Source organism: Sapajus apella, unplaced genomic scaffold (genome assembly GCF_009761245.1).
Source record: "Sapajus apella isolate SASKATOON/1434 unplaced genomic scaffold, GSC_monkey_1.0 scaffold41, whole genome shotgun sequence".
In the NCBI taxonomy this organism is placed as follows: domain Eukaryota; kingdom Metazoa; phylum Chordata; class Mammalia; order Primates; family Cebidae; genus Sapajus; species Sapajus apella.
Window position 1 is genome coordinate 9,283,312 of NW_022436981.1, and position 26,174 is coordinate 9,309,485.

At 37.4% G+C, this 26,174-nt stretch overlaps 1 protein-coding gene across 4 annotated transcripts in view; it reads right to left on the minus strand.

Moving 5' to 3' along the window:
* PKHD1 (PKHD1 ciliary IPT domain containing fibrocystin/polyductin) overlaps nucleotides 1-26,174 on the minus strand; it is a 496,842-nt gene that overhangs the window by 23,448 nt on the left and 447,220 nt on the right. For all 4 annotated transcript variants that reach the window (XM_032299663.1, XM_032299664.1, XM_032299662.1 and 1 more), the window contains 4 exons: nucleotides 17,239-17,374; nucleotides 16,190-16,277; nucleotides 5,792-5,899; nucleotides 669-827 (listed from right to left, as the gene is read on the minus strand). In XM_032299663.1, the coding sequence (XP_032155554.1) occupies nucleotides 669-827; nucleotides 5,792-5,899; nucleotides 16,190-16,277; nucleotides 17,239-17,374 (491 nt within the window). The remainder of the gene's footprint in view (nucleotides 1-668; nucleotides 828-5,791; nucleotides 5,900-16,189; nucleotides 16,278-17,238; nucleotides 17,375-26,174) is intronic.

The following is a 26,174-nucleotide window of genomic DNA, read 5'->3' on the forward strand; positions in this document are numbered from 1 at the left end:
TTTTCACGTAACAGGTACAGCTATCTCAGCACCATTTATTGATTAAAAGTACTTTCCCCATCACTTGTTATTGTTGGCTTTGTTGAAGATCAGATGGTTGTATGTATGCGGCTTCATTTCTGAGTTCTCTAACTTGTTCCATTGGTCTATGTGTTGTTTTTTTTTTTTTTTTTTTTGCCAATATCATTCTGTTTCGATTACTGTACCTTTGTAGTATAAAAGGACATTGAGATGGCCCTTTAAGTAACTACTTCTTGTCAAATCCAGGTGCAATAGGAAAGAAGATTGTCCACAATTATCTGTAAAGGCTATTAAAATACCCATCCCTTTTCTGTAATATATCTGAGTGAGGCTGGGTTTTCTTCACATATTTGAGCAGAAACAATACATTGCAATAGGTCAAATGCAGAAGCTGCCAAGAGATACAGAACCTGTTCCACAGTGAGTATTTAGTAAACATGAGTTTTTATTATTATTGCTATTATTACTTAAGATTAGATAATCCTTGTCTCTAATGTAGTAATTGAACAGTTTGGCTTTGTGCAATTTCATATTTTGGAGAAGCTCACAAAAATTTGTCTTTGGAGAAAGAAAAAGAATCACTATTATGTTATGCATGATGGCTTTTTTTCAGAAACTTTTATTCCAAAATACAAAAATCTACATACTTCTGCTTTTGCTTCTCTTAAGCCAACAGCACACCAGACAGCTCAGAGCCAGCCACGAGACCACAGAGGACAGGGAAGCAGCCAGGATGATGGTTGACTTCTCCTTCCTAGTCACAGGCAAGATAGCAAATGGCTTGGATCGAGCTGTAAAATTGACTCCTATGGGGGGAAAAAAAGACATTTCAATAATATGTTAGTAAGATGCTAATATAATTAAAATATGGAATAAAACATTTATAATAGTATCTGGCACATAGTAACTGTTCAGTATATATTCACTGAGTTTAATAAATAAATAAATTATAAATCCAAGATTTCTATTTCTAGAGAATCACAAGATTCCAACAATAACATATAATGGTTATTTCCAATTCTGTCAATTATTAGAGAATTCTTCCAATTCTCTCTTTTAATTTTCAAACCTACCTTCTATACCAATGTAAAATTTAGCTTCTTTCACTCATGTTTCACTAATCAGAACAAAAATATTCTCAGCTCCAGAATGTGTGAAATTACGCGCTCTGATGCATGTATCTACTCAATACGTGCCATATAACACACCAATACAGGGGCATAGGGACAGTGCAGCACCATACTGTCTTAAAGAGTTGTGTTATCTGGAAAAGGAGGACTAGAACAGTGGCAGATGGAACCACCAGCTCTGAGTTTTGGGCAAGATGGCATCCTCCTGTTGAGAGAGTTCAATTCTCTAGAAATCCATCTGAAACTCCTCCCATTTTTTGTAAACAGGAAAATTTCTCATCCCATTATTATATACGAAATGAGGCATAACATAGTCTAAAAAAGAAAGTTATCTGTCTGCATAAAAACCCATACACAAATGTTTATTGCAGCTCTATACATGGGGAAACCCGGAAACAAACCCAATGTCCTTCAGCAGGGGAATGGATAAACAAGCTACGGTTTTTCTAGACAATGGAAAAGCACTCAGCCAAAAAAGAAAGAAAGAAAAGAAAAAGAAACAAACACACAATTGATAACCTGTAACAACTAGAATGAACATAAAAGGCATTATGCTGAGTAAGAGAAGTCCATCTCTGAATGGTCCTACTTGTAGGATTCCATTTATATAACATTCTAGAAGAGACAAAACTACAAGATAAGGAACTGATCAGTGGTTGCCAAAGGTGAATGGTGGAGAAAGGCTACATGTATTTGAGGACAGATATTTGGGGTGATGAAATAGTCTTTATCTTGACTGTGGGAATGGTTATATGAATCTATACATGCATTTGAATTAATAAAATCACATACAAAAATGTTAATTTTATAGTACATTAATTTTAAAAATAAATTGTTTTAAATAAATTGTTAAAAATAAATTGTTTTAAAACTTGTCTTTAGTTTTGAGGTTGATGAATATATTCATTATCCTAATTATGAGGAGGCTTTCATGAGAGTAGACATTCATCAAAATGTATCCAATGGTATGCTTTAAATATGTTTATCATGTGGCAATCATATCTCAATACAAACAAGTTTATTTTAGAAAAGCTCGCTTGTGAAAAGTTACAGCAAGCATTTTTAAGCAGCTCATTCAAAACAAACAAGCAAATTTCAAATTTCTGCTTTCATCCACATAACTCGGGCAAAGAGTTTTTATTTTATATACTCAAGAAACACCATGTTTTTCTTTGCTGTGCTTCCACTGGGCTGAACCTGACAATTTTACTGGAAGTCACTGTCAGATATTCAATCTCTGCTTCTGGCTGACTTGGTCCCAAAGCTACCATAACAAAATCTCTTCTGTACACATCTTGTATCTGAGCCATATTTGGCTTGTATGTTATCAATTAATTGCTTTTTATGGGCATCTGAATAAGCTCAATCAGGCCCAGAGATGGGGGAATAGATTTTACTTGGGATTCAAAGAAGTAAAAACCAAATTCTTTACACTTTTATCCATTTTTCAAAGATTCTTTAGTAATTGTTTACTTGGTCAAGTTGATCCCATTCTTAAGATATTTACAAGCTAGTCAATGCAATAAGATACATAGAACAAACATTTGTTAAACAAATCAGAACGTGACACATGCCAATGAAATCAACTGCTTTGAACGTTTATTTTCCATTGATATGATTAGGGAAAGCATCCTGGAGTAGGAAGTATCTGAGGGGCCTTTGGAGGCTGTGCAAGTACATAAAGACAGAGGAGAAAGTAGCAATTGATACTTAGGAAACTTATGCAGAAAAATACTGTAACTTAATGCTAGAAGAATTTGAGACCAATTTTGATGGGCATTAAATATCAGGCAAAGGGCCCTAGAGAATATTCTGAAGGCATAAGGTATCACAGAAGAAAAGATATTTTTTTTTAAATAAAGACAGGGTCTGGCTCTGTCACCCAAACTTGAGTGCAATGTGTGGCACAATTATAGCTCACTGTAGACCTGAACACCTGGGCTCACATGATCCTCCTGCTTCAGCCTGTCAGGTGGTTGAGACTACAGGCATGTGCCACCATGCCTGGCTAATTTTTTGTTAATTTATTGTAGAAGCGGGGTATTGCTATGTTGCCCAAGCTAGTCTTAAACTCCTGATCTCAAGCTATCCTTCAGCCTCAGCCTCCCAAAGTACCAGGATTAGAGGCATGAGCCACACTGCCCAGCCTAGAAAGAAGATTCTAAACTGAGAAGTGAAATGAGCCACATAAAATATAGTTGGTCCATTTCTGTGTAGAACACAAAAATGACAGAGAACCTAATGTCAAGGAGACCAGGTGAAATTATCTAAATTCAAGGGTGGAAACCACTGGTTTTCAATTATTTTAGCAGCAGAACATTTTTAAAACTTCAATCTTAAAAACAATCTCAATAAATTCACTTACTGATAAACAAATATTTGTAGCCTGGGAAGCATGGTAAGACCCCAAATCTACCAAAAAATCAAATAAAATAAATTAGCTGGGTGTGGTGGCACACATTTCTGTATTCCCAGCTATTTGGAAGCTGAGGTAGGAGATTGCTTGAGCCTGGGAGATTGAGACTACAGTGAGCCACTGCACTCCAGCCTGGGTGCTGGGTAACAGAGTGAGACCCTCTCTAAAAATAACAACAAAACACACACACACACACACACACACACACACACACACGCACGAATCAACAATAACATAAATCAATGCTCATCAGACCTATTATTTTGAAGCCTATTGGAAATAAGAAATTTCATTGATTGGCCAAAATGTGTGAAAAAACACTGCTTTCCCAAACATTCTCGCACTTGAAACTGATATACTTGGAAACAAGGATTTACTCTCTGGACGTGTACCATTACTCAGCATGATGTCAATAAGGGGTCACAGAAATGCAGATCTTTAATATTTTCCCTTTCTTTTTATCCGCCATCTATTTTCTCCAAACTTAAACTTTTATAAATCTCATTCTGAAAGAGTCTCACAGACTTGATCTTGAAAATTATGAATAATTTAGTGGAAAACACTAAGGGAAAACTTTCAAGATGATTCTTCAGTTAATTCTTTTTATAAGCTGTAAGTAGAAACTATAAGAAAGCAGTAGTCTACCAAGTGTGAACACCAAGGCCAGCTCAAAATCACAGGAGTTACCAAGAAGTTTCTGTCTACAATACATTTCTCATTTGGTTTTACAACTTATTCCTTAAAATAAACTTGATAATGTATTTGGGTAGTCTTAATTAATTACTGACGTAATTGAAGGACAAAGGTCTTTTAAATGTCAGACAAATCTAGAATAAAATATGCAGTCCTGCCTGTCTTACACTTTAGAACATATCCATTCAAAAACTCAAGCTTATGGCACAATCACTGGAAACTGGGAATCCCATGGTCAAGGATACTACACATGTTTGTTCATGAACCTGTACTTATATTAGGACACTTTGACACACGAGGTGTGTGTAAATTGCTCACGTGGCTCTATTCTTTTTCTATTTCTTTTCTATCCTTCAGAGGATGATTGCTTAAATGGTTTTAAGCAATCATCCTCTGAAGTATAAATGGGACTCTCATGAAAATACATAAGCAGCTCTTGTCAACATGTTATTTATCTCACCAATGAGGAAACCAGGAAGAACATGAAACTGGTTTAAATAGCATTTAAGAGATAATGATCATATAGCCAGGGAACAATAACATTATCTGACCTCAGAAGATAGTCTTTTGTTAAAAAAAAAAAATCCAAATCTTGGAACTAAAGGAAAAATGATTATGATTACAGATCTTATCAGTGTCATACTGGAACATTTTCAAAAGGCCCTTTGAAGGTTTATTAAGTTCCCTTGAACATACATTTGTTTGGCTTACTATTTGTTATTTATTAGGGCCCAGACATGTTAATTTGTAGAAGACTGTCATGCTGAAAACAATTTTTATACAGTTAAGGATGCAAATGATTTCTGTAGACAAGGTAATATCAAAGGTTACACTTTTATTGCCCTGTATCCATTATAAACCTATTTCAGCATTTCTTCCCTGACTACATGATCACTATCTCCCAAATGCTCTTTAAATTAGTTTTCTTATTTCTTCTAATTTCCTCATTAGTGAGTTAAATAACATGTTGACAAGTGATCATTTTATATTTTCATTAGAGTCACATTTAATATGTCAGAGGGTGGTTTTTTACATGCTTTGTCAAAAAGAACTGGATCATATAAGCAATTTACACACCCCTTATACTAATAGTTCTAAAGTGCCAGTATGTTGATGGGCATTGTCCCCATTTGGCAGGGGGTTGATAAGGAAAGAACCCAAAGTTAAAATTTCATAATACTCAATATCCCATGACTCTCTTTCTTATAAATTAACATTCTCCTATTAATACCCAACCAAATGCCATGTAAGTAAATAAAAGAAAAAAACAGGTAGAATACGGAAAGTCAACTTCCACATGGAGAAGAAAATGTACATTTGGTTTCTTGCTGACCAGGAGTCTCCTGAAGTTTCTATTTCCACATGTGCTCTTCTCAGGCTTAATGATACACTCAAGTGAATTTATTTTCTAAACTATGATGACTTCTTATTCATGATAGTAGTTATTCCCCTTAAAAGGGAGCAAGGATTATTTTCTCAAAAAGAAAAAAAAAAAAAAAACAGAGAATAAAAACACACTGTGTAACATTACCTGGAGGAGAAGTGACAGTAAAAATGAACTGCCAGTTTGACCCAGAGATCAAGACTGCCAAGTTGTAGAAGCTAACATAACCATCTTGAGTTTCTGCCTGGGTGCACCCTACAAAGAAACACAAAACAAAAATTAGTTGCTCATTATCTATTCAAGAACAATGTCTTTATGTCTTCTGTGACTGTAGGCAATTGGGCAATGAAGGACTTTTTTTTTTAACTTAAAGAGGTTATTCATCAGGTTTTTCTTAGTCAAGACTTAGAACCAAATGATCCAATAAAGAATAATAACAGTTAACATATATTGAAAGCTCACTATGCCAGACACTGTTCTGTACACACGTGATTGCCTAAAAACTACACAACAATCCTATAAAATACACTATTATCTATATTCTAGCACTTAGGAAATAGGCTCATGAAGACTAAATTACGTGGTACTGGGGTTACAGCCCAAATCTACCTGATTTCAAAGTTTGCGTTTTTAACCACTACAATACATTGACTATATTACGTGTATACTATGTAAAGAAAGAATTTCTATTCTCTTTCTAGGTGGTCAGTTTCTATGGTCTGTCTTTCCTCTGTTCAAGTTATCTATAGTTTATGTAATAGCAGAGTTTGGTCAAGGACCATGGCAATCTATCAAATCATGACTGATAAAGCTACTCTGATTTAGCAACTTGAATTGCCTGGACCTTGGCTTCCCTGAAAAAAAAAAAAAAAAAAAAAAGCCTGCATCTTCTAACAGTAGGTCATCCATTTATAAAGTTAAAAAGGCAGCTTAACTCAATATCACATTCACGATACCATTAATCATGTTTTGACTCCACCATCCCTAAATTACGTATTTTCCTAATTAACAGCTGCTAGACTTTACTCTGGAAATGTCAATATGATTGGCATGGTGGACAAAGGGTTATGAAAGTGGTCTGAAAGTTTATAAATTAGTTTGAGATCTCTAAGGCTGAAAGGTGTCATAAAGATAGAATGTGCTTAGTGTTACATTTTTCAATTCAATTGCTTAATCCTTTTTGTAAAAACACTGTCTTTCTTCATCAATTTTGCAGAGCTAACTAAAACTTCCTTTTTGAGAAACATCTTTTACTTCATCTCTTCTGAGTTCCAAAATAAATAAAATGCCCAGAAAAAAATGAAAATAAATAAGCCAAGACTCAAATAAATGATAGGCACCCAAGATAAATGCAGTTTATACTCTTTAAAACCTATATGCATCAAAATTATGGACAATAAACTCTTGCAAACAATGAACTGCAGAGTACAGATGTTCAACATGAAATCATTTGCTGCAGTTTTTCCTTTGACAAACGTCCTTATTGTTCCCATCTTTGGAAGAATACAAAGCAGCATTTAATTGAAATGTGTCCGTAGAGCACAGTGAGTCGGCCTCGTACAACAGCCGCCAAATTGCCTAATGGAAAGTGCTTTAGTTCTAAATGGGTTTGCTTTTGCGTTAAATACCAGCTTGCCTTAGAGATCTCTACAAAGATTCCCATATATATCTATGATATTCTCAGATTTGAAGCATATGTGCCCAAAAGCTGAGGCAGTTGCTGCCAAGTACAGTACATTACTCCAGGGTTCATCAGATCTTCAGAATAGCTATGATGACATAGACAAATGCAATTGACAGCCTCCCTGATCAAGCTGGTATAAACAATGTACTAGCTGGGAGACTTGGGATGGGGTGGGGTGCCGGGCTTGAGCAACTTTAGAATTGATTACACAACTACCGGGGAATGATACCTGAATGAATTTCTGCAGGGTAGACAGTTTCTAAAATACCTTCGCAGCCCAAATTATCCCCAGAACTATCCCACTCATTCCTACTTATGTATACCAGCAAAACTGTTATATCATTAATGTTGAGATGTTATCTTTAAAAGTATTAAGCATTTTTTGTACAACTATGATCCATAAAAGCCAAAGGATATTGAATACTTATAAATAATTGTCATTGAATATATAAATTCACTTTTTATGGTAATAGGTAGAAACTGCCTTTTCACTGAGGAAGGTCTACTAAAGAAAAAAGAATATGAAGTTAAATTGCAGAACAAAAGATTTAGACTAGATATATAGATATTGTTTTGTTGTTTTTATTTTGTTTTTCTCCAGGAAATACTTATAATAAGTTAGATAATCCATCCCAAATGCTTTTGGTGCACTCTTTCTGAAGTTAAAAAGTAGTATTTCATGATGGCTTCAAGAGAAACTTTCAATTATATAAAATAGGGTATTTTGGTGACATGGGTATCCTAAAAACAGAAAACTACATGTGATTTCTTTCCTACTTCATGACTGACTCTCTCTCTCTCTCTCTCTCTCTCTCTCTCACACACACACACACACACGCGCGTGCGTGCGCACACACACACACACACACACACACGTGTGTATATAATACACTCTCAGCCTACTCCTCACACATTCTCATTGGATCTCTTTAAAAACGTAATAGTGATAATACTGATCCAAGTGGGCTAGTCGGCTTGAGTGTGTCTTGGTGTCAGTAAAATAAAAGAGTAAATGGTATCTTACCTCAAGGGCAGTTAGAATGACAATCATTAAAAAGTCAGGAAATGACAGACACAGGAGAGGATGTGGAGAAATAGAAACACTTTTACACTGTTGGTGGGAGTGTAAATTAGTTCAACCATTGTGGAAGACAGTGTGGTGATTCCTCAAGGACCTAGAACCAGAAATTCCATTTGATCCAGCAACCCCATCACTGGGTATATACCCAAAGGATTACAAATCATTCTGCTATAAAGACACATGCACATGTATGTTTACTGCAACACTATTCATAATAGCAAAGACTTGGAACCAACCGAAATGCCTATCAATGATAGACTGGACAAAGAAAATGTGGCACATATACATCACGGAGTACTATGCAGCCATAAAAAAGAATCAGTTCCTGTCCTTTGCAGGAATATGGATGAAGCTGGAAACCGTCATTCTCAGCAAACTAACACAGGAATAGAAAACCAAACACTGCATGTTCTCACTCATAGTGGGAGTTGAACAATGAGAACATTTGGGCACAGCGAGGGGAACATCACACACTGTGGCCTGTCCAGGGATGGAGAGCAAGGGGAGGGATAACATTAGGAGAAATACCTAATGTAGATGATGGGTTGATGGATGCAGCAAACCACCACAGCACATGTATACCTATGTAACAAACCTGCATGTCTGCACATCCCAGAACTTAAAGTAAAATAAACAAATAATAAAAAGAGTAAATAGTTTCATGCCTCATTCACTTTGCATGGCCACAACATGATTCTAAGCTGGTTGGGCATAACATCCTTGAGGTTACTGAAAGAAAAATAATGAAACATGAAGTGCAATAAGTGTCAGGAGTGGGACAAAGTAAAACATGAAGTCTCAGTATGGTATGATTGGGAGAAAGTATGGAGAATAGGTAAGGCAGGGAGCAAGAGTAAGGTACTGGGTATGAATAACGCACAAAGTGTGGCAAGTAAGGTATGAACTATGGGTTAGATATGAAGCATGGGTAAGAGTCTGGATAATGTGTAAAGTATAGTATATGAGTAAGGTACAGACTATGGGTAAGGGATGGAGTGTGGATAAGGCATGGAGTATATGTAAGTTATGGAATAGGGGTAAGGGATGGAATATGAGTAAGGTACTGGGCATGGGAATCTATGAAGTATGGCAAGGTCTGGGCCAGGCATGGTGACTCACAGCTGTAATCCCAACACTTTGGGAGGCCAAGGCAGGAAGATCACCTGAGGTCAGGAGTTCAAGACTAGCCTGGCCAACATGGTGAAACCCCATTTCTACTAAAAATAGAAAAATTAGTCAGGCATGGTGGTGGACAGCTGTAGTTCCAGCTACTTGGGAGGTTAAGACAGGAGAATTGCTTGAACCTGGAGGCAGATGTTGCAGTGAGTCAATATCATATAACTGCACTCCAGCCTGAGCAACAGAGCCACACTCCACCTCAAAACAAAGGAAGGTAGTATGGACTATAAATAGGGTATGGAGTACAAGTAGAGTACCAGGTATGAATAAGGCATGAAGGAGCAACGTAAGGTATGAGTGTGGGTAAGGTTTGGAGTATGGGTTAGGAATAGAACATGTGTAAAGTGTGGAGTAGAAGATGGGGAGATGAGTTCCAGTAGTCATGTGAGAGTATCTGTTGTAGATATTACTAGAACATGAAAAAAGCTAAAAATTTAATATTTTATGCTGCTGTATTATTTTAAGATCAGAATATTACTGATTGTTACATATCCTAAGCACTTTCTATACCAAAATGACAGCACTAACAAAATGGCACTAAAAAATGAACAGAATGACAGCATCAAAACAGGCAGTTCAAAATGCAGTTCTGAATGTTTCATCTTCACAGTGGCCAACTTTGAATAAATTCACTCCATTTTCTTACTATTTTAATGACGTGCCTTGTGTCTGCAAATTTGTAAAAGGACTATTCTGGGCTGTCCTCATTCCTTGGGATTTTAAACCCAAGAAGTTTTAAACTGAACTGCCCACACACAAAAAAATGACCAAGAGCAAAAATATGAGTTAGCAACACAGGTGTTACTTTCAACAAAGTGAACAAAAGACAGATTGAATAAGTGGAAGGGAAAGTCTGGAGGGTCTATGAGGAGATTCTGACAAAATATGCAACATTATCTAGATCTTTCAATTCGGATAGTATACAGAGAAAATGAAGAGGGTGCTGAGGAGAGCAAGATCTCAAAGTTTGGTAGAAAATTATTTTTGTGGACAGGGTCAAAACATTTAGAGTCTTGTTTTGTTTTGTTTTTTGTTTTTATTTTTTAATTTTATTTTAAATTCTGGATTACACGTACAGAACGTGCAGGTTTGTGACATGGGTAAACGTGTGCCATGGTGGTTTACTGCACCTATCAACCCATCACCTAGGTATTAATCCCCACAAGCATTAGCTATTTATCTTGATGCTCTCCCTCCACCTATGTCTCCCAATCCCTGACAGGCCCCAGTGTGTGTTGTTCCCTTCCCTGTGTCCATGTGTTCTCACTGGAAAACATTTGGCATCATAATAAGTAGATGGGGTAAAAAAAAAATTACACATCAAAATAGCAAAAAGGCAAATTGAAAAGACAGTGGGAAAATTTATTGTTCTAAGAAGAAAACAATAAGATGAAACAAGCTTTAAAAAGTAAGGGTTTTGAAGCTATGAAGTTTTTTTTTTAATTTTTTTATTGCATTTTAGGTTTTGGGGTACATGCGAAGAACATGCAAGATTGTTGCATAGGTACACACATGGCAGTGTGATTTGCTGCATTCCTCCCCATCACCTATATCTGGCATTTCCCCCCATGCTATCTCTCCCCAACTCCCCACCCGCCGCTGTCCCTCCCCTATTCCCCCCCCCGCCCGGCAGACCGCAGTGTGTGATGCTCCCCTGCCTGTGTCCATCATTCTCAGCAAACTGACACAAGAACAGAAAATCAAACACCACATGTTCTCACTCCTAGGCGGGTGTTGAGCAATGAGCTATGAAGTTTTTAATCATGAGATGTCAATTGCCTCCTTAAGAGAATTTTTAGAAGGGGATGCTTTCATTTTCTGGAACCGATGAGTTAGCTTTGACAGAAACAAAATGTATAAGCTAAATTAAATGGTGACATTACAAAAAAACTGAGATCTGAGATTAATTCATTAAAAACAACATCAAATGATTATTCATTAACTTGGAGAGCTTGTTGCGACAATTTTATATGTTTCGTAAGAGACAAATAACAAAAAATGAAGGAACAATGTCACCAGAAAAGGTGGGTGATTTGCACCATGTGATAGGAATGGTTTTAGGCCAATAGTAAATGCAATTAGATGATGAGGCACATCTATGATTGATTTATGCCTATTCATTTTAGCATTTTGTATATTGTATGGGAGCTACGTGAATGAGTTTAGACTCATAGCAAGAGTAGAGCAAGAAATAACTATAAAGTCATAGCCTATTCTTTGAAGTCAGTGTTTTGCAGGTAGGCTGATGTTTGAGCTGGCACATGAGTCATTTCTAAGTCTGAAAGAAACATTTTGGACAACACAAAACCAGCAGAAATGCCTTAGCTGATTCATGAGGTGCACAGGAAATTGGATAAGCTGATTGATTGATTGATTGATTGATTTAGAGATGGAGTCTGGCTCTGTTGCCAGGCTGGAGTGCAATGACATGATCTCAACTCACTGCAACCTCCACTTCCCAGGTTCAAGCGATTATTTTGCCTCAGCCTCTGGAGTAGCTGGGACGAAAGGTGCATGCTACCGTGCCCAGCTAATTTTTGTATTATTAGTATATACGGGGTTACACCGTGTTGGCCAGGATGGTCCCAATCTCTTGACCTCGTGATGCATCCTCCTCAGCTTCCCAAAGTGCTAGGATTACAGGCATCAGCCACCCTGCCTGGCTGATAAACTGAATTTTTAAAGAATGGTGAACAAATCTTAAAATTTGCATAGGAATAGGGATATTTGGCCAATTATCAAAAGATATATATATATATATACCATATCAATTTAAAATTTTCAGTGATTTATTGGTATGAAACTTCCATTCAATATGTGACTGGCAAATCTCAAAGGATGCATCATTATAATTACAATACAAGCTGCATAAAAAGCCAGTGCTTGAAGTCACACTTCTAGAAAGAAAGATTTGTAAAAGTTAACAGGATTTCCTACTTATTCTGCTATTATAATATGCAAATATCATGGTAATAATAGATAATTATGCTTAAATAACTGTTACTGTCTCTCTGTAAATTTTTTTTAAAAATTTATTTATTATACTTTAAGTTCTGCGGTACATGTGCAGATCATGCAGGATTGTTACATAGGTATACACATGCCTTGGTAGTGGTCTGCTGCATCCATTACCCCATCATCTATGTTAGGTATTTCTCCTAATGCTATCCCTCCCCAATCCCCCAACCCCCTGTTATTACTCCCCTATCTCCCCACCTCCCAGGCCCCAGTGTAATGTTCCTCTCCCCTCCCTGTGTTCATGTGTTCTCATTGTTCAACACCCATTTATGAGTGAGAACATGTGGTGTCTGGTTTTCTGTTCTCGTGTTAGTTTGCTGAGAATGATGGTTTCCAGTACCATATATATATATATATATATATATATACACACACACATATATATATATATATATCTTTTTATAGTATTCATATTTTGAAAACATTATTTTCTATTTTATTTTTTTCTTGAGACAGCCTTGCTCTGTCACGCAGGCTGGAGTGCAGTGGTGCCATCTTGGCTCCCTGCAACTCCCAGGATTAAGCAATTCTTGTGCCTCAGCTTCCCAAGTAGCTGGGATTACAGGTGCATGTCCACCGTGCCTGGCTATTTTTTGTATTTCTAGTAGAGATGGGGTTTCACCACATTGGCCAGGCTGGCCTCAAACTCCTGACCTCAAGTGATCCACCTGCCTCAGCCTCCCACAGTGCTGGGATTACAGGCATAAGCCACCTCACCCAGCCTGAAAACATTATTTTCGAATCACATTTGAGCTAATATTTATAAAGTCTTCCTCATCTAAAATAGCAACACAATATTTAGTACAGAGATTTGCTTGAGTACTAGCTCTTAATCAGAATTATTTAAGAATTCTGAATTCAAGCAGTCAAGATACACTCATTGGCTCTATTCTTTTGCTGAGACCCTGTAAGAATTTTTGAATACTGTCTGGCATAGAAGTTGTGGGGAAGGGAGTGAATGCTTTCCTTTCTATTTCCCATCTACCTTAAAAATCATATTTTTTATTATACTTTAAGTTCTGGAGTACATGTGTAGAACATGCAGGTTTGTTACATACGTATATATATGCCATAGTGGTTTGCTGCATCCATCACTCCGTCATCTATATTAGGTTTTTCTTCTAATGCTATCCCTCCCCTAGCCTCCCACCCCCTGCCAGTCTCCAGTGTACGATGTTTCCCTCCCTGGGTCCATGTGTTCTCATCGTTCAATTCCTACTTATGAGTGAGAACATGCGGTGTTTAGTTTTCTGTTCTTGTGTCAGTTTGCTGAGAATGATGGTTTCCAGTTTCATCCACGTCCCTAAAAAGGACATGATCTCATCGTTTTTCGTGGCTGCATAGTATTCCATGGTATATATATATATATATGCCACAACTTCTTTATCCAGTCTATCACTGATGGGCATTTGGGTGGTTCCAAGTCTTTGCTATTGTGACCAGTGCCGTAATAAACATACGTGTGCATGTGTCTTTATTTTCCTTTGGGTATATACCAGGAATCAGATTGCTGGGTCAATGGTATTTCTAGTTCTAGATCCTTGAGGAATCGCCACACTGTCTTCCACAGTGTTTCCGTTTGAATTCTTGGGACACTTTTTAAATTTTCTCATTGAAACTATTGGGAAAGATTAAAGGAATTTAACAGATCCACTTTATCAGACTGTTGTCATCTCTGGCTCCCTATCCAAATATAGGAGATGATTTTAGAATGTTCCATTGAACCCTCCTATTCTAGATTATGTCAGGTTGACATAAAATGAATTTCTCTTCACCTCAAGGTGAAGCCCAGAATTGAACCGTGATATTGTGCGTGACTGGGACTCCCTCCAACTCCAATGAAAAGGAAATACACAATCCTACCCATGAGAAGAGGAAGAATTTCAAGTGCTATGATAATCATGAGGCCCCTTGTGCAGAGAGGAAACCCCTATGCAAGAAGACTTTGAGGCTATCGGGCAAGATCTGTGTGTTGGGAAACTGACTACACACAATAGGGAGAAGGCTCCTAGTAAGATGCATGATTAATAATGTATGGGGTATGTTGAGGGAGGCAGAGTAAGAGAAAAAAAAAACTCTTGTGACACCTGGAACACAGACTATACTAACCATAAAACAGAACCTCCTACACTTACTGCCTTAAAACTGAAATCAAAGGGACCTGTGTCTTAATTTGGCCCAGCAGCCAGGTTGTATTTACCTTTTTTGGTTTCTCATCATCAAAACTCTTGCTTTTTGCTCCCTATCCAGTCTTCCACATTTCAGTAAATAAAACCAATATCCACCCAATATATCAAGATCAAAACCTAAAAGTCATCCTTAACTCCTTGTTTTCTTTACTCCCAGTAGATTCTGTTGATCTAACTTCTAAAAGACATTGTGAATCAATCCACTTGTGATCTCCATCATCTCTTGCCTGGCCTTTTGCAATCACTTTCCAACTGGCTCAGGAGGTTCACTCTTGCCATTGTCCAATCCATCCTCCACAGAGCAGAGTGGTCCTCTAAACAGGCAAGTTGGACCTTGGAACTGGCCTGCTTGAAAACCTCCAGTGGCTTTGCACGTCACTATGAGTGCAGCCCAAACTTCCCCACCATGGTTCCCAAAGTCCTCTGTTATCTGTCTGGCTCCAGCACCTCTCTTACTTTCCCTCTTCCCTTTATCTCCCTAAGGCATGAGGCTCCTTTGCCTTAATTCTGTTTTTCAAGCACATTCTCCTTAACATATTTTCTGTGGATAACATACTGCACTATTTTACAACATAAAACACAATGATTGAACTATTTAGTAATAAAAAACTTGTACCTCTTTGAGTAGTTTGTGTTTCAATGGTTTTGTGTGTGAGGGGCATTAGATAGCAATTTGGAACTCAGAAACTATTTTTACCATAAAAACCATGTGATACCTGCTTGTTTATCTCTAGACAGGCCCTAAAATGCACATTCTTGGGCCCTTCGGCAGAAAATGTAGCCAGACTATCTTGGGCCAAGTGAAAATCTTCATTTTAAATAGATTTTCATATAATCAAGCTTCAAGGAAAGTAAATGGAGCTGGCAGAGGTGCTGGGATAGAACAGGAAAGTAAAACAGGTAGACAAAGTTGGAAAGGAGAAAAACGAACCCTGAGCAATTTATTCTTCGTAACACCGAGAGCAAGTCTTTCCAATTTCCCTAAAGGAATCACACTGTACCTGGTACATTGCTCCCTGGCCAGTCCATGATACTGTACCAAACAAGGGTGTGTTATAGGAGCCCTGAGTAGACTATAGAAAACCTAGGATTTGACACCCACCCAAAGATGCCATGCACTTTTCTTTACACTACTTTAAGGATATGAATATGTTGAAAACATTGCTTTATTGTGACAGGGAAGGGAGAGAAACGGTGGAGACTAGGATTTGCTGCCAGCCTAATCTTCCTTTTCACAGACACTGACACTGTAGACTAGGGATGAAAACATTTCCTTTCAAATTACTGGAGAAATTCAGTATTACCAATTTCGCTGCGAATTCCTAATGGTGCAAACATTTTCAGTGCAGATAAAGTGGTAACAGACATCTGAAAGTCACAGATACTTTACCTACCTTTTAGCGCTGAGTCTGATGCCCCTTCTAGGGAAGCTGAAATTGTCCATGGCTCTGAAGGGGGCCCCAGAGACTCCACTCTTCGATTCTAGAAATGGGAATAGGAGGAGGGAGGAAGAAAAAGTTGGATTCAGAAGAGGATTTTGTGAAGTCAGAAAAGAAGATGGTTCAGATGTATGCTTTTATAAAGCACTTATTCAGTAGAAATAAAGAAAAGAAAGTGATAAAAAAAAGTTGTCTTTCTCATGTTAAGAGTATATCAGAATTAACTTCCTGAAAGAAGAGTAAGGAAATTATTGCAAGACAAGTTGGGACAGGACAGTGAGGAGATGAAAGGAAAGCTACGTTTATAGAAAAGAATGGCACTATGTGCTGAAGTTTCATAAAAAGGAAAGGTAAAGAGAAATAAACAGGAGCAAGCTGGGTGAGTGCCAGACTAGATCAAAGTTGACAGGTTTCCAAGTGTGGACCTCAGTGTCACAGATTTCTCTCTGCAAACATGCCAGGGGATGTATTTGTAAACAGGAGAAAGCCAATTCAACAATCATAGTTCCCTGTGAATTTTGTAAATATTGAAAAGACAAAGTAGAATCAGGACACAAAGTCTGAAATTAGAATTAAGCACAGAAACTTGTTTTACTTAAACACATATAAGACAGATTAAAAGAAATAAATAAATAAAACTGTAATGCATCTATAATGTCATAAGTTCCTTCATTAGCACATGAAAAACTTCAGATATAGATCTTCTTTGTAAAGGCTAGGTTTCAGAGAAGATGTGAGAGACCTACTTTAAGAATTCGGTGGGGGAAGAAAAGTATCAGAATTTGATTTTTACCCTTGATCAAATGCTGAATGTTCATAGAAAATGGAAGGCAGACTGTGAAGGGGAAGGAAAATGATGAAAGTAGTGAGAAGCTCTAAGTGCAACAAATTGCACACAGTGGGCACTCTGTAAATGTGTGTCAGTGATGACAAACTCTAAAACCTACACTGAATGCTACCTACTACTCAGCTCTGAAGGCCGATTGATACCTGTGAAACGTTACCTGCTTATCCAAAAATACCAGTTGTGGCTGCACTGGAAGCTCATTTCCCACTTCTCCATTTGAAGGCTGGACTAGGACGGAAAGTGCATAGGGCCGAATATATATCAAGTTCCCAGTCTTAAAACTGCTTGTATTTCTGGCGGATATAAAAACAAACAAAATACATCCTTAGGATTACACATATCCCTGTGGTCACAATTTTCCACAATCCATTATTACCAGTGAAAATATTTTTGTTTGCCTATGTCTCTAGAAAATAATACACTGTGTAGTGAACATGACTTTATAGCAAAGGTTAATTATGTATGTATTTGATATGCTTTTTTCACTATAATGAAAATGGACTGGGGGTAGGGAAAACCACAAATTATGAGCTTATTTTTTTTTCACCATTTATTAAAGTCAGTCAAAAACTAAAAGCCTCAGTGAAAGAATTTATCAGACTAAAATTAGAGGACATGGACATGTTCAATAGTAAGCTATTAAATAAGCTTTCCCAAATAATGCCCTGATTTGTGTGTGTGTTCCAACTCTGTGATATAAATACTACCAACATAGCTAATTCCAAGCTGCCAAGATAACATCACGGAGCGGAGTTGGGAAGAGATGCCCAACAGCAAACTCCAGTACACCACTGTTTTACACAGAACAGCTCATTTAATCTTCACAACATGCCATATTTATATTCTGTACGTGTGCTTGTACTAAATAGATTCAATAACCATTAACAGCATAAATTAATTAATTTACCTTAGTGGCATGAAGCACCTGAGGAGAATAATACTTATAATTGATATTTACTGAGCACTTACTGTATACCAAGTACCATGATAAAGTGTTCATGTGTAAATTCATTGCATCTTTAAAATGATACTACGAGGTAGGTACTCTTGTTTATATGTGAAGAAACTGAGGTCCAATAAGGCTTCAATAACTTGCCAAAGATCCTACAAATAGTAAGTGTTGACCAAGATCTAGAGTGGTTAACCAATGAGCTATATTGCTTCTCACTTCCTTTGAACATATTAAGTGCTGACGTGACTTAGCAACAAAATGGAGCACATACAAAATAGTTATATAATTCATGGCAGGGAAAATGTCTTTCACTCAGAGTTTTGGTATGTTGGATGACAGAGCCTCCTTCACTAAAATAAAATTATACATCTATTGTCCCATTAAGCGTATTGTGTATTACATATCACAGGCATGCAACAGATATTTGGCAGCCCTAAATGGAGACACCTGGACATCACATATCATATATAGGATCCTGACATAAAGCATCCCTTGGTGAGTTATCCTCAATAGCCTGGGCCAGGTCTAATGAGGCTTTTATTTACTTATTTATTTTTAAAGTAGCCTACTTTGCTTTCTCCCATTTAATGTTTGTAAGTCAACTCTTCCATTTCCTAACTACCTACCCTTTCCAACATGAGGAGGAAAGGATAAAGTATTTATTTAACATGGAGGGTGCATGTCAGAAAAAAGTGAAGATTTGTTCTGAAAGAGGAAATAGTGGAAGGGCAAATACAATGGATTACAAAATATGAAGTTTCCATAGGAAGTGATTTTCTTCTCCCCTGAGAATCCTAGGAAATGCAGGCAGAGTGCAAATATGTGGTCCTAAGGAGCCCTTTAGTCATCTACCAGCTAAGACCCTGGATTTTTGACTGGAGTCACTCCTTGGGAATTCAATATACACTAGCCCAATCATCATTTCTTAGTTTGCTTAGCCTGAGTGGCTACGGCTCCTTTCCTTTTTAAAGGAAACAATTTAAACCAGATTTTAAAAATCCAAGCTATTAATTCTATCCCTCTATGGGTTCCAGGTTATTAGAAAATTCTAACATTGTTATCAGATCCTATTTCTCCCCTAACCTATTCCTTAATTTCATTCTGATGGGGGCTAGGATGCAGGCAAGCAGTCTGGGTTAAAGACACTGAAAGACCCCATCAAAGATTCTGACATAAGTACATTGACGTCTAGAGATGAAGGGAGGGAAACCAACTGCCTGAACACCCACTAAAAGGCCCATTCCTGACACACTTTAAAGTTTATTGTGAGCAAACATCTCTTGTTAAATGTAAACAGCATCTCACTGGAGGTCACAGACTTGCTGCTGCAGCATATCCCAAGGTAATACCACTTTAAGCTCCACATAAACTCTTAAACAGTTTCTATCCTAAAACCTGACCGTAGGTGGTACAGTTTTTTACGATATGTTATAATAGTGCAATAAATCTGTTAGCTTAAAATCGAATCTCCATGGCCTTTTAGAGAAATCATCATTAAATGCAGGGTCCTGTTAATGATGCCATCGAAGTGAAATTGTTTAATCTGCTAAGGGGGTGAAAGGTCACCAAATGAATTTTTTATAATACATCAACTTGACACGCAATAGGGAAAACTGTAATAGATAAAAGCAAAGGAAAAGGGCACTGTCTTCTTCTGATAGGTCAATAGCAGCCAAGAGAGTCACTCATCCACTTTCCTTTCACGATGGGGCTCCTTTTGCATTTAATATGGACACCCAATTAATACCTCAGCACCACAGACAACCTCATTTTAGGTGACTTATAGCAATTTCTCCCCCTTCCCTGAAATGAAAGTGATCACAATACATCATAGCATTGTGCGAATTAACGTTAATTGATTCAAGTTACCAAGCAATGATGGGCCACTTATATAATCTAGGCGTTATTGGGTGCTAGAAGGGATGGAGGGAAGATTAGATTCCAGTGTCCGTTGCTGTGACGACGGGAGTCACCTGACGCCTTGTTAGACAGTTGTAAGGTTCTATTGCTGGCCCCAGTGGGGTCGTCAGTAAACTGGAGTGATGTCCAAACATCATTACATGCTGCTCCAATATTAAAGCAAAGGGATTAGCAACTTATTGCAAGCAACCTGGATTTGTCATTGTGCTGTCGTTATCCAATTTCCAACTGCTAATGTGACTGTAGCCTGCAGGCAGAAGGACCTACAGCCAAACTTTAAAAAATGGGGGAGAAAAGTTCTCTCCATTCATCCCAGTTTTTACCATTATTTAACAGCCTCCACTACCCCGTTAGGTATGTGAAAGAATTTTTTTTCTACAATGCTTAAATGCAGGCTAAAGGAGAAAAGTCAAGAAAACACAGAAAATTTCCAGTTAAGAGATCTCTCCTATTCATGTCAACTCTTGCTTTTTGATTCCACCAGATTCGAAATGTTTACCCTGTAGAAGATGGAATTACTTCTATTTTCATGGAAAACTCAGAAAACAAATAAGTTTATTAGTGAAAACTGGCTCTCAGCAAGATCTACTGTGGTGAGCGAGGTGAAGCTGGGGTGGAAATCAGAGATACTCTCTCTTCACCCTTCTTCTTAAAGCTACTACCTGAGTTCCTGTAAAAGGCCTCATGTTTTGACTGAACGTTTCAGGATGTCCTGAGTATTTTGTATCTCTCTTGTTTTAAATAGGCTAGATAAGGTTGAATATTCTATATGTGCCACAATGGGACTTGAATTGTAAAATGATTTTGGACAATTTTGTACCCTGAAAAAAAAGTAAATTCTTAGTCAGTTCTAAAGAATGAACAAATATATTAACATCTGTTATGTTAATATATTGGGAAAATACAAAAATAATGTCAATATATTTCTATATGTTTAAGAAATATGTTAACACTTCTACTGTGTACAAACATTGTTCAAGGCACTGTAAAACATGCAAAGATGTAGAACACCATGACCTCTCCCCCTCAAGAATAACTTTCTATATATTTTGTAAGACAAGAATGACTTTTCTGGTTATCCTTCTGAGTTGACAGATTGATAGATACAATATTACTTACCTTTCATGGTATGATGCTCCCTGTTAAACCTATCAAGGCTTTCTTAGCAAATAGCCAACTCTTAAGAGGGAAGAAATGTCTTACGATCTGACAAGTTTTCGTTGTTGTTGTTGTTGTTGTTGTTGTTGTTTTATTTTGTTTTGAGACAGAGTCTCTATCTGTTGCCCAGGCTGGAGTGCAGTGGCCCAATCTCGGCTCACTGCAACCTCCACCTCCCTGGTTCAAGCGATTCTCCAGCCTTAGCCTCCCAAGTAACTGGGACTACAGGCATGTGCCATCATGCCTGGCTGATTTTCGTATTTTTAGTAGAGATGGTGTTTCACCATGTTGGCCAGAATGGTCTCAGGCTCTTGATCTCATGATCCACCTGCCTCAGCCTCCCAAAGTGCTGGGATTACAGGCATGAGCCACCACGCCCGGCCAATCTGACAGTTTTTCTGGCACTGTGGTCCAGTGGTCCAAGCCTGGCACATTGTAAGCACACAGTACATGTTGCTTTAGTAACACTTTGCCAGATCAGTACCCATTATGCATCCCCTCTGTTCTCAGGTCACGAATTGCTTCTGAAAAACTACTACTCACTTTGACCTGACCAACTTCACATTCTAGATCACTCCTCAAGTAGTGTGCTTACTTCTATTCTATGATTGTTCTGATTAAACTCTTGTGATTCTGTGTAATTATTCATATAAAAATGAGATTTCAGTAGCCCTAGGTGTAGGTTGCAGTGGATCAGAAGTATATAAAGACACAGAATAAACACGGTACATCTTCCAACAATTCGGGGGAAAAAACACCTCTTAAGAGTTGACTAGCTGCTAAGGAAGCCTAGATGGGTTTAACAGGACCTAAGGACAATGAAAGATAAGTAAAGTCAATTATAAGCAAAAAATAATGGGACAAAAATCTAAGTATTTTAATTGGTAAAAACAATATTTATAATAAATCTAGCACGACTAATTTATCTAAGAGAATGAAAACTGCATTCTTATAGATCATATGCAAAATAATAAAAATTTCCTGTTGATCCTGGGGAGCTATAGCATTCAGAAGTCTGGTTAGGAAAACAGAAATCATTCAAGGTCCTTCTAATGGAAGAGATTTAATATAAGATATTGGTTTCATAGGAGTTTTAGAATAATGGAAAAGTAAAACAGGCTACATTTCACTGTATGTGATATAGTGAATGGACACTTGGGAATATAATTATAAGTTAAAACCTTGAACACCTAATAAATATTATAAAGATTAAAATTTTATACTCAAGTTAATGTTATGAAAAACTGGATTAATGATTAAGCAGCTACATAATTAACGATTTATTTGTAGTAGGTACGGAATGAGATTTAGTATAACATCTTCTCATTAAATAGTTGAATAAATGTTGTTTTTCATATCCATCAATTTTCAAATCTCCAGATTGTTCTAGGGTCCATACGATATTTTGAACATAATAGCTCTTTGGTTAACATTGGGTAATAAAAAAGAATTGAAATGTAAGCTTTCAAGGGTCTATTATATTTACCTATGAGTTCACCACGTGTATAAATAATTCTTAATTAATTTTAATGTAGTGTAGTCTGATTTTGAAATTAAAACTTCTGAATGTGGATATGTCAACAGCAGCAATAGATTATAATTAACATCCTGTTCAGAGAAAAATAGCAGAAAAAAATAAACTGAAGAACAAGAATTAAAGATTTAGTGGTCTGGCCCATTCAGTATAAGAAAAATAGCACCCAAGGGCATCACTGCAAAAACAGGATTGTGAAGTAAATGATAGATTTAATGATGACCATGAATCATCATAACAAATGTGAATGGTCCACATTATTTCCCATTTAATAAGCCTGGGTATGGTCCACATTATTTCCCATTTAATAAGCCTGGGTATTATGCAATCTTTGTCTTTTTTTACATTTAAGAGTTGAAGACTTTTTAAAATGCTTGTTATTAAAGGAACAATTTTTAATTGCATAGAAATCTTGCTTATGTAGAACATCTCACTTTCCCACAAAGCCACAAATATGAAATAAGATTACAATAAATTTTGCCATCCACCCAATTAAACAAAGTAGTAAACTTGTACTGTAGTGAAAAGAAGAAATGATATAAAAACACTCTTTAGTGGCAAAGTTGTGGTTATGTCATGGAGAATAAAAGAGACAAGCCAGCAATATAGGAATCTCCTCTAGGATGAACATTCTGCCAATCTTGAAAAGAACGTACTTCCTTGCTGATAGAAAGATTCTACTCTTTCATGCTCCAAACAGCCGTTTTCTAGAAAGCAGGCGCCCAGGATACATAAAGAGGAGAAGATGCAGAAGAGAAAATATAGGTGACTGAATGTTAATAGACTTGGGTTACTTATTGGCACTCCTAGTTTTCTTCTCTATTCCAAAGCAGCCTAATAGGGTGCTCCTTATGCAGAATAGGGGAACTTTAAAAAGCCACTAATGAGATAAGTATGCACACATATGCATGTGCACACATACAGATACACACACCCACAGTGTCATGCTCACCCTCATGGTAACTGTTTTCACAGCCCAAAGTTCAAGGCAGTGATATAAACAAAGAGTTTTATGTGACATAGCATATTAGTTTCTATTGCTGTATAACCAATTACCACAGTCAGTGGCTTACAATAACACAAATGTGTTATCTCCAGGGAATGGGCCAGGAGTCCAGACAGGCTTGGCTGGGCTTACTGCTTATGTAGAGGATCTCAGAAAGAATTCACTTCCAAACAGGTTGTTGGAAGAATGCATTTCCTATGACTACAGAACTGAGGTCCCTGCAAAACGACAATGAGGTACCATCTCATACTAGTCAGAATGGCGATTATTAAAGAGTCATGAAACAACAGATGCTGATGAGGCTATAGCAAAATAAGAACACTTTTACACTGTTGGTGGGAGTGTAAATTAGTTCAACCATTATAGAGGACAGTGTGGTGATTCCTCAAGAATCTAGAACGAGAAATACCATTTGACCCAGCGATCCCATTACTGGGTATGTACCCAAAGGATTATAAATTATTCTGGTGTAAAGACACATGCACATGTATGGTTTGTTGCAGCACTGTTCACAATAGCAAGACTTGGAACCAACCCAAATGCCCATCAATGATAGACTGGATATAGAAATTGTGGCACATATGCACCATGGAATATCATGCAGTCATAAAAAAGATGAGTTCATGTCTTTTGCAGAGACATGAATGAAGCTAGAAGCCATCATTCTCAGCAAACTGACACAGGAACAGAAAACCAAACACCACATGTTCTCATTCATAAGTGGGAGTTGAACAATGAGAACACATGGACACAGGGAAGGGAACATCACACACCAGGGCCTGTTGGGGGGTAGGAGAGGGAGAGCATTAGGACAAATACCTAATATGTGCAGGGCTTAAAATCTAATGACTGGTTGATAGGTGCAGCAAACCACCATACATGTATACCTGTGTAACAAACCTGCACATTCTGCACATGTATCCCAGAACTTAAATTTTTTAAAAACTTTAAAAACTAAAAGAACTGAGGTCCCTGTGGTCCCTATTTCCACACTGGCTGTCAGCTAAAATTCACTCTCTACTCACAGAATCTACCTGATTCCTCTTCATGTGATTCCTTCCATCTTAAAAGTCCTTACACATCAAATCCTCACATTTGGAATCTCTCTTGCCTTCCTCTTCTTCCATAGCTGGAGAAAGCTCTTCCTTTTTTAAGGGCCCATGTCTTTGATTGGGCCCACCTTGATAATACAAGATATTCTCCATCTCTTAAGATCAACTGTGCTACATAACATAATATAATAATAACAATGCTAAGTCATCATATTTATAGGTTTGGGGTATTAGAGACATATTTTGGTAAGCAATTTTAGAAATTCTGCCAAACATAGACAGCTTTGGCATTTTAATAGCCAAGCTTTTATAAGAGGTACACAGATATTTAATTTTACATGGCAAAGGATGTTATTTAGGCTTTTATTGTGGGAATGAATGAGGAAAGAGAGGGAAGGTGAAGAGAAAGGAGGAAAGGATATTCAAGGGAGCAAAGTCAAGTTTCTACTGAAAGGAAAACAAGCAATATAAATTGTGTCCTGCCAGGATCCAGATAAAAGACAGTGAACAGAAATAAAATTCTGCTGGGGAACCTCTAGTTTTAAAAGGGCATATTGAACATGTGTTTATCTTTGCTCCCTCTATAAACTCCACTGAAATTATCTAAAAAATAAAAACGAATAAAAATTGTGTAAATCAAGAATAAAGAAAACAAGCAAGGAGACAACAAATGACAGCAGAGGTCAACAAAGTTTTGGAAGTTGGAAAACAGGGTTTTGAAACTTAGCTAAGCAGAGGAAGCTTGAATCCAGATGCCTCTAGAGGAGGATAAAGACCAGAAGAAGAAATAAATTCACTGTGTATTATTTACTTTAAAAGTAGATAGCTATTCCATTTCTTCTCACAAAACAGAGTTAGTAGCTTTTTTTCTTTTTCTTTTTTTTTTTTGAGACAGGATCTGGCTCTGTTGCCCAGGCTAGAATGCAATGGCACAATCTCAGTTCACTGCAACCTCTGTCTCCCAGGCTCAAACAATCCTCCCAACTCAGCCTTCCAACAGTCATGTGCCATCACATCCAGCTAATTTTGTATTTTTGTAGAGATGGAGTTTCACCTTGTTTCCCAGGCCAGTCTCAAACTCCTGGGCTCAAGCTATCTGCCCACCTCCACCTCCCAAAGTGCTGAGATTACAGGCGTGAATCATCACACCTGACCCAAAATTGGTAGCTTTTGAAAGTAGCTAGTACTTTCTTAGAAAAATGTGTCCAATATGGCCTGAATTTGCTGAAATGCACATACCCCCATTAAATTAACAAGAGCAAACCATGGGAGAACATCCTTGGTACTTTTCCAAGGGTTGAATTCTAGACTCATTTCTGCTGGCTCAAGTTCAATTCATTGGCTTGTCAATAGCTCTCCAGTGAGTTCAGTGAAAGACCCAGCTGCGCTCTCTCTCTCTCTCTCTCTCTCTCTCTCTCTCTCTGTGTGTGTGTGTGTGTGTGTGTGTGTGTGTGTGTGTGTGTGTGTGTGT